Raw genomic sequence first — 9,619 nt, forward strand, 5'->3', positions numbered from 1 at the left:
CATTACAAGTAGGAACACTTTTGTGGAGTTTCATGAAAACAGCAAAAAATACCTCTAATTAAACACATGTGATGTAGAAATAAGTGGTAGTTAATAGATAAATGAATTAGAAAAAAAACACACACAAAAGGCTTTCCCTTAATTAGGGGATCATTATATTAATTCAAATCAAAATCCCAAAATGTTTTACCTTAAAAGATAAAGAAACAATGGAAATATTAATATTTAAAAAGATTCAAAATTAGTGTATGCAAATTTTAATTATAAAGACAGTGAAAGGTATGCTTCCCCATGCCGTGCCCCACCCCAGTATATAGTTTATTATAATTGGGGTGTAGCACAGAAGCGCTGGTGACACAGTGGTCAGTTAGAAAAAAGAACCAAGGGGTTAGTTGACACCATTTTGGGCATGAGAGGATTGGGACGGGGTGGGAGAATGTATGGGGCAGGGGTCAGGCTGATGGGCATAAAGGTGGGGCAGTGGCAGGGGCCCCATGGGATTAGGTGAGGCCAGGCAGGAGCTCGAGGAAGCTGTGGTAGGGCACCAGGCTGGGGGTGGGCCATGCCTTTAGGGCCATGCACAGAGGCCCCAGGAGCAGCCTCATGAAGAATAGAGGAAAGGCCCATTCAAACGTCCCTACAATGTCCAATACATGCCAATCTTTAAGTCAGGACATCACCCAGAGGGACAACATGATTGGAAATGGGGCCTTTCCCCTGGGCTAGTGGTGGTGGTGGTCCTTGTTGGACTGCTTTGGAAGAAAGATGCTTGCTTGGATTCCGGTCAGGAAGCCCAGGTGAAGCATTCCCTGTTTCCATCCCCAACTATCACTGAAGAATCCCAAAGATGTGGCGCCTGGATGGCTCAGTGGCTTACTAGGCCAGCTCTTGATTTCAGGTCAGGTCGTGAGGTCAGGGTCCTGGGATCAAAGCCCGGGTCTTGCTCCCCTCTCAGCGAGGATTCTTCCCGAGGATTCTCTCTCTCCTTCTTCCTCTGCCCCTCACTCCACTCCCGCGGGTTCTCTTTCTCTGAATCAAAAGAACTAAATCAGTCTTCAAAAGGACAAAATCACGGAGACATCTGCCTGACACTGGTCAGGCTGATGGCAGGAGCATGAGAATGGTGGAAATCACACAAAGATTAACTGGCAGGAGAAAAAGCTAAACTCGAAAGTGCCAGTTGCTTGACAGGAGTATTTACCCCAAAGACACAGATGTAGTGAAAAGAAGGGCCATATGCACCCCAATGTTCATAGCAGCAATGTCTGCAATAGCCAAACTGTGGAAAGAGCCGAGATGCCCCTTAAAAGATGAACAGATAAAGAAGGTGAGGTCCATATATACGATGGAATATTACTCAGCCATCAGAAAGGATGAATACCCAACTTTTACATCAACATGGATGGGACAGGAGGAGATTATGCTAAGTGAAATAAGTCAAGCAGAGAAAGTCAATTATCATATGGTTTCACTTATCTGTGGAAGATAAGGAATAACATGGAGGACATTAGGAGAAGGAAGGGAAAAAAGAAGGGGGGGAAATGGGAGGGAGAGATGAACCATGAGAGACTATGGACTCCAGGAAACAAACCATTGTATCCATTCTATTCCACCCGTCTGGAGAGGGTTTGTCAATTCCAATGCCTTTGACCTACATGTGGATGACAGCCCATATTGCTTCTTTTCCAGGCAGATAGTTTGAATTCACATCGTTCCTGGTCTTTTTTTCTTGGGACTATTTGAGAGACCATTTTTATTTTGGAGCTAGAAGAGAGTTTCAACAGTTTTTCTCTTCTCCTTCCGAATAGATTGTCTCCACTCTGGGTAAGGAAGCATGTCACCCATGTCCTTGTTAGCTAAGACATGATTCTCTTTTAATTGCATGACAATGTCAACTCTCAAGACTTTCAGGCACTTTTGAAAGGGAGCATTCCCCAAACTGGTGCTCTGTAGGGAGGCAGGAGCAGTCATTGGCCCTTCCTAAGAGAGTAATCCTCTCTACGGGCTTTTTGCCCTTGGTCCTCATCAGAGACTTCCCTGAGAGAGAGAGAGAGAGAAGAACCGGAGCCCGGGACTAGAGATATTTTGACCACCACCTGAATGGGCTGTCAAACATTGCTGCCTTGGGAAATCATCTGAAGGGCGGTAAATCCCAATGCCCAGGCCTCAGAAAAGCAGCAAAAATATCCATCACTTGAAGGGGGATTCTGCAATATAGGTGGAGGACAACTCACCACCAGATCCCATGAGAGACCAAAGGGAGACTGAGGCCCCATGCAGTGCATGTGGCATGTACAGAGGATGCAAGGGGATATATGTTTTCTAGGCGTCTATTCATGTGGGAGAGCTGGGTGTGCCTGAGATCCACAAGGTCTAAAAGCACTAGGTCCTATCAAGCTCCTCTTTCCTCTCAGGTAACTAAGCTTTGAGGAATTAAAATCATTACACAAAGGATCTGAAATGCAGAGGAAAAAAACCATGCACATTAAGTCATAGTTGGGAAGATTTTATTAAGGATAAAACAACTACACACAACTTTGGAATCACATTAAATCAGGAAAAAGAGCAAACCAGGTCAAATATTCCCCTTGACAATTTCCACAAAAATCTCATCACAGAATCAAGAAAATCTAATGTCAGGAGAAAATACTGTGTCACCATTGGCAGAGCACATGGTGGGATCTTTATCCAGAATCCCCCAATTCAGATATTTGTAAACCAAATGCAGGTTTAGGTCCTAGGTTCAATTTACATTCGAGTTTACCACTTATCACTATAATTTCGCTTTCATAGAGAATGTCTTTAAATAAAACGAGCTTGACATCCCAGATGGATAAGTACCGTATTTACATAAAGAGGAAGGGCCGTGTGTGTGTGTGTGCATGTGTGTGTCAATGTGTGTGTTTGGTTTGCATATGCACGGCCCCAGAAGCATGACACCCAACATGATGTGAACTCCACCATTTCCTTCCAAGGCAGTTGAGGAAGGGCTGATTCACCACATCAGCCCAGGACTGTGACTTGTCCTCAGTTCAACAGACACCTCCTCAGGGTCCCCTGGGCTGGAAGACCAATCTCTGAGGCCATGGTCTGTCTCACTCTCTCCCACTGTCCTCAGAGGACGAGGACACCTGCAGTTCATCATGGAGGGCACTCAAAGGGACGTGACCAAAGGGTCCCTCAGATGTCTGAACGACAGGATGGCCCTGATCAAGAGGGGCTGACTTCACAGGAGGATGGAATGAGGGAGCTATGAGGAACCTGGAGCCCCAGCAGCCTTTGTCCAATCTCGTGAAGACTATTCTCAGGGGCTTGCCAGGGGCGGGCTTGAAAGGCAGATGTGGGGCTTCGGTGCACCCCTGCACAGTTTCTAGGTGAGGTTGGGTGCGTGCAGGCTGCAGGTTGATGCTCTTCCCTGGGGCAGGAGTCTTCCTGGTCACTGGGGTTGCCTCTAGGAGTCCACATGCACTTCTCCTTGCTGGAGGACACAGCCTTTCAGAAACCCCAAGATGGCCTCCCTGTATGCTCTTGTGAGGGTGCTGGAAGGGGCTCCAGCATGCTTTCTTCTGGGAGTTCAGGCCTGTCTCTAGGGGGATCTGGGCACTTCTCTTGCCTGGTGTCTTGAGGTGGATTTGGGAAGTCTGAACCATACGGTTGCTTGCATTAGGACGTGAGTTCTCCTCAGGACACTTGGCTGGTGCGTGGGCATGGTCCACGCCATGTGCCTTGGACACAGCCTGGGGACCTTCAAGGGAGTCACCTTGGGGCCTGTTTTCTGTCAGGGGGACAACCAGGCCACCCTCCATGGCAAAGGGTTGGCATGCGAGGTGAGGCATGTCAGTGGTCACCACTTGCTGGGCCTCGTGTTGTGCACCAGGTGGGAAGATGCTCCCTGCAGGGCTTCTGAGAGGAGACACCAGGTGGTACCCAGTTCTCATGTCAGGGGTCTTGGTAGGTGGCTCCCATGTGAGGGGAGGCTCTAGGATGGACTCTCTCTTGGTGGTGTAGACGGGCATTGGCCTGTGTGGACGCTGTGGGGAAAGACAACACACAGAACAAACATTAGTTTTTCCTCTGAGGCAACATTCCCAGGAAGGACAACAAAGAAACCAACAAAACCCCAAGTCCTTCTTATGTTCAAATCAACAGAGAAAGACAGAAAAGTGTTCTGTTTACATATGAAGTAGGACCACAGCTCTGGGGTGGTCAGGAATAAATACTCAACAGGGTCACCTTGATACACCTTTTACATCAGGGAGGAACAGAGAAAGCTTCTGTGGTTCCTCCAGTGGACCAGCTCTTCCTTCCAATGGGTTCCGGAAAGCACAGGAATCCTGCTGGTATGGAGTCACTTTGGTGGCTACTGAGTTTTGATGGGAAATGTAGGGAAAATGTGTCCCAAAGGAGAATTGCCTGTTTTTCCATAGAGGGTTCTACATGTTAAAAGAGTGTCCTCCGATGGTCTTCACATCCTACCCTGCTCACTGTGCACACACATCCAAGAATAAGGCAACAGGATGGACACACAAGGGAAAATGGGGCAAGAGGACGTCCCCTGAAATCATACTGCTCAGAATGGAAGTTGAGCCATGTCCTCACCCGGAGGGCAACAAAGCCCACTGGGATCCCCCAGAGAGAACAGGAGCCAGGAAGAAGGGGACACTCACCCTCACGTAGCCACAGGATTCTGTGCAATCCTTCCAGGTTGGCTTCTGCTCCCCTTGGGGTCTCCTGGGGAATCTCTGGAGCAGGGCCACCCTCTGCTGGGCTTCTTGCCTGTACAACAAAGCATGGGAAGTCGAAGGAACTCAGTTTTGTGTCTTCCACTGGGACACAAGCTTGGGGCCTCGGCCAACAGCATCCTTTCCCTCCTCTGCCATGCTTCCCCCCACTCCTGGGAGCCCTCCAGCTTTGCCCAGGAACTCCTAGCATTTGGGATCTATTGCGGGTCTGCCTGGCATTGGCCAAGTTCCCATGTGTCCCCTGGCAAAGGGACACCCACCCCACCATACACACCCTCGCTGATTCAGCAAGGGCAGCATGGGAGCCTAAGTGTGGACCCCTGGAGGATGGAGAACTCCTTTGCCTGCCTCCCCAACCCTGTCCCTGCCTGCAGACAGCACAGCACAGCACACAGTGTCCAGGGGCAGAGACATGGTGTCTTTAGGTGTCAGCCCCTGGATTGGGGACAGCAGCGAGCCCCGCTTCTCACCTTGGTCCTTCTCCCTTCTCCCTTTCAGCCTGCTTCAAGGACCCAGGATTCTGCTGGTCCTGCTGACTCTGTGGTTCTACATTCTCCTTCAGCTTCCTGGAGCCCAGGGCCTGGGGGACAAGGGCCCTAGCCCAGTGCTTCATGGGGCACCTCCTGCTGGATGCCTTGTGCCCAAAGGCTCCACAGTCCCGGCACTTCACCTGCGGAGGAAGGAAGAGGGGTCAGTGAAGAAGTCCAAGTCACAGGCCAAATGCAAAGAACAAGAGAAGGACACATTCGGGGAGTAGAAGACTGGTTTTGGATAGGGGACATCACCTAGGGCTTGTGTGGTGACAGCCTATTGAAGACCATAGGATACTTCCCCCAGCCTGTGTTGGGGGGGAGAAGGAGGAGGGATCACTGGTCTTAGGCTGAATAGAAGGAGCCACATGGAGAGATTTGGAAAAATGCCAGTTGGACCTGAACGTGTGCACCCCTGAGGTGGATCCTCAGCATCTCTGAAAACCCCAATGTGTGTGGTGATGAGATTCCAAGGCAGGTCATCCTGGCCCAGGAAAGGACAACTGAGTTTGTGGACACAGATCTTTCCATGTGCCAAGATTGTTTCAAGAGTCTTGGCTGATCCCCTGCTCACAACACATGCTGGCCTCCACTTACCCTGGGATCCTCCTCTTCTGGCCCAGGAGCCCTTGGTGCCATGGGTGCCCTCTGTGACCTCTTCCCTTTCTGGGCTGCCAAGGGCCTGTAGGGCCTAAGCTTGGTGTGACTGCCCTCCATCGGTCCCACCTTCTTGTGGGACATGTCAGCCAGCCTGCCTCGGGGATGGATGTCTGGATTTCCTGAGTCAAAAGAAAAAGGAGAGTCATATTCACACAGATGCAAGCCTCCTTCCTGTCCCTTCTTCTCCAAGTAGGCATTAGGGTGCCTCAGGACCACTGAATCAAACACACTTGTCACCCTACGACCTCTCTTCTTTCCCTGTTCTCCATACTCCCCAGGACGGTGCCCTAGGAAAGGCAGGTGAGGTTGCCTTGAATGACTGACTGTGGCTCATGAATTCTCTCACAATGCACTCTGGAAGCAAAACCAGGGACAGGATTGCCCCCCCACCCCGATTTATACAAGAATCAAAGCTATGGCAATACTCCATGGAACACTCAAGAGTTGAAAAGGGGAAAGCAGGTATGCGTTCCTCTCCAAACTCTCAATTAACCCCCTGACACCCGAGGAAGCCATTTTCAACTACTAGATCCCTTGGAAAAACATCATTTCTCCTCTACTAGATTGGAAGTGGCCTATCTGAAGGTCCGAACTCTTTGGTTTCCTGTTTTCTTTCAGTGCCCCATTCTAAACTCGTGTCTAATCCTTGGGAAATGAATACCTTTTAACTTCATGTGAAACCAGTAGTTTCTCTTTTGTTTTAAGGTTATCTTTATTTACTTAGGAGAGAGAGAGAGAGAAAGAACAAGGTGGGGGGAGAGGGCAGAGGAACAAGCAGACTCCCTATTGTGCAGGGGGCCCAATGAGGGTCTCCATCCCAGGACCCTGAGATCATGACGTGAGACAAAGTCAGACACTTAAACAACTGAGCCATCCAGGTGCCCTGAACCTGTGACTTCTTTAGGCTCCCAGTCCCACAGTGAAATGGACCAGGATTCTGTTACGGCTCCTCAAGGAAACCACACAAATCGACTATTGGGGTCAGTTCCTTTGGAATTGGAACATCAGGGAGTCAGGAGCATTGACGAGCCATGACTTTGATCAGTCTCTCTTCTCAGAATATGCTTTCACAGGAACCATTCCTTAAGCTGTTGAGAAAAGGCACATCACTCCATCATTTCCTCACTGTCCTATTTCTCTGACCACTAAGGTAAGGACCCAGTTGTCCAAAAACCCACCTGAAAGGCAACGGTGCTCCTCCTGTCTCTCAGTAGAGTCTTGGGAAGGTACTGGACAGACTCCACTGGAGGAAACTCTGGGTCTGTCATGCCTGAGGAATGGTCAGAAAAGGATACTTCCTTTCTTCCCTGACTTTCCTATGGGCCCAAGGTCACATGACCTTTCAGGCAGCTGATGCCCATCAATCTAATCCTCTTTCTTGTCAGCAGGGCCAGACCCAATCAACAATGCCTTCTTGAAGAACATTTTCCTGCATGGGAAAATCGTATTATTCACAGATCGTCTTTTCTGTATACTTTTCTCTGCCACAATTACACATTGGAGTCTAGGACTGTTTCATTTGAAATTGTTTTGTTTTGTTTTGTTCTGTTTTGAGGGAAAGAGAGAGAGGGAAAGAGTGGGAGCAGGGGCCAGGTGGGAAGGGATGAGGGGCAGATGTAGAGGGAGAGAGAGAATCCTCAAACAGACTCCCCGCTGAACATGGAGCCCAATGTTAAGCTGGAGCTCAGGACCCTGAGATCAAGACCTGATCTGAAAGAAAGTGCCAGCCACTTAAGCGAATGGACCACCACTTAAGCGAATGCCCCTATCCTTGGGATTCTCCAAAGAGAGTGGAGGGTCGAATGGTAGAGTCCTATCATCTGGCCATTCCTGACTGGAATCCAAGCGAGTATCTTTCTCCAAAGCACTCCAACAAGTACCACCACCACTAACCCAGGGGGAGAGCCTCCATTTCCAATCATGTTGGCCCTCTGGGTAGTTTCCCACCCTAAGATCGGCATGTCTGGGACGTTGTAGGGATGTTTGAATGGGCCTTTCCTCTATTCCTCATGAGGCTGCTCCTTGGGCCTCTGTGCATGGCCCTAAAGCCATGGCCCAGTCCCAGCCTGGTGCCTGGCAACCCTACCAGAGCTTCCTCCAGCCTCCACCTCGCCACACCCAATCTCATGGGGCCCCTAACAGTGCCCCACCCTTATGCCTTTCATCCTTACCCTGCCCCACCCAGACCCACATGCCTTCCTAATCCTCTCCTGCCCCAACTGGCCTCAACTCATACCTAGTGGCATAAGCCACTGCCCCCATGAACTCACAAGAATCCATGCTATGGCAATACGACATGGGGCACACAGAGTAGAAAATGGGAAAGAACCTATGCTTTCCTCTCAAAGTCTGAATTTCCCATTTGACACACGAGGGAGCCATTTTCAACTACAAAGTCACTTTGCAAAACATACTTTCTCCTCTACTCGACAGGAAGCTGCCCATCTTTGGGTCTGGAATCTCTTCTTTAATGTTTTATTCTCAGGGCCCCATTCTTAACTCCCTTCTAATCCATTGGAGTTGAGGATCTTTCCACATCCTGGGAACCAGTTCCTTCTTTAGGCTTTCAGCGCCCACAGCCAAATGGACCAGGATTTTGTCACGGTTCCTCCACAACCCCGCACTGATGAGACTGTGGGATGAAGTTCCCTTCGAATTACAACCTCAGGGAGTCAGGAGCATTGAGAGCCTTGCCTTTGACCAGTCACTCTTCTCAGAATATGCTTTCAATGAAAGGGTGCTTAACCCGAAGTGGAAAGTCACAACCCTTCATAATTTCCTCACTGCCTTATTTCTCTGACAGCTGAAGTGAGGACCCAGTTGTCCCCAAACCCACCTGAAATGCAGCTGTCTCCTCCTGTCTCTCAGTAGAGGCTCAGAGGTTTGCAGAGGGACTCCACTGGAGGAGACTCCGTGTCCCAGGTTCCTGAGGAGTGGTCAGAAAGGGCCACTTCCTTCCCTCCCTCGTCTTTTCTACTGACCTAATGTCACGTGACCTTTCAGGCACTTGACAACCACCAATCCAATCCTCCTTCCTATCAGTAGGCCAGTCCTAATGTTGCATCCCTTCCTGTCCAGCATTTTCATGCATTCCATAGCATATGTATGTGCAGATGTGCTTTTCAGAATCCATATATTTTGTATGAATAATAAAGTTTTGAGGGTATGACTGTTTCTTTTCCTTTTTTTTTCTTTTTTTTTCTTTTAGAGAGAGAGTAAGAATGAAAGAACGAGCTGGGGAGGAGGGGCATCCTTTGCTATGTGTCCTCTTGGGACTGGCTCCTTTGGTCGTTTGTGTGGGGACTGAAATTGTGGGTCCTGACCAGTCCTCATGTGGACCAATGTGGCTCTATGTCTTTTCATCTCCTCCTTTTCAATTCTTTATTCTTGTCAAGGAACTGGCACTTTTTCTGCTCCCGGTTAATCTTTGTGTGATTTCCACCATTCCTCATGCTCCTGCCATCAGACTCACCGTTGTCTGGAATATATCCCTGTGATTTTGTCTTTTTGAATATTGATTTAATTCTTTTCGAATGAGAGAAAGAGAGCCCACAGGAGTGGAGGGAGGGGCAGTGGGTGAAGGAGAGAGAGAATCCTTGCTGAGTGCATAGCAAAACCCAGGTTTTGATCCCAAGACCCTGACCTCATGACCTGACCTGAAATCAAGAACTGGCCTGGTACTCTGCT

General features: G+C 49.2%; 1 protein-coding gene across 1 annotated transcript; it reads right to left on the minus strand.

The window, feature by feature from the left end:
• Positions 1-3,095: 3,095 nt before the first annotated feature.
• Positions 3,096-8,377, minus strand: LOC123847728 (putative protein FAM90A14). Its single transcript, XM_045879513.1, has 5 exons — positions 8,347-8,377; positions 5,870-6,051; positions 5,213-5,412; positions 4,668-4,776; positions 3,096-4,031 (listed from the first exon to the last, which is right to left on the minus strand). Exons 1-5 carry the CDS (start codon positions 8,375-8,377, stop codon positions 3,096-3,098), a joined length of 1,458 nt encoding a protein of 485 aa, XP_045735469.1.
• Between the last annotated feature and the right edge of the window lie 1,242 nt (positions 8,378-9,619).

This window comes from Mirounga angustirostris, unplaced genomic scaffold (genome assembly GCF_029215605.1).
Source record: "Mirounga angustirostris isolate CCGP_5_RB_7025 unplaced genomic scaffold, mMirAng1.0.hap1 SCAF_2, whole genome shotgun sequence".
In the NCBI taxonomy this organism is placed as follows: Eukaryota; Metazoa; Chordata; class Mammalia; order Carnivora; family Phocidae; genus Mirounga; species Mirounga angustirostris.

What these genes read in the sequence shown, in the direction of transcription:
- LOC123847728 (XM_045879513.1), bottom strand. Translation starts at nt 8,377, where the DNA reads ATGGGCAGCTTCCTGTCGAGTAGAGGAGAAA. An exon ending in GAGAAGGGAGAAGGACCAAG is followed by an intron (nt 4,777 to 5,212) that starts GTGAGAAGCGGG and finishes TTTGTTGTACAG; the next exon opens with GCAAGAAGCCCAGCAGAGGG. An exon ending in AATCCTGTGGCTACGTGAGG is followed by an intron (nt 4,032 to 4,667) that starts GTGAGTGTCCCC and finishes CTTTCCCCACAG; the next exon opens with CGTCCACACAGGCCAATGCC.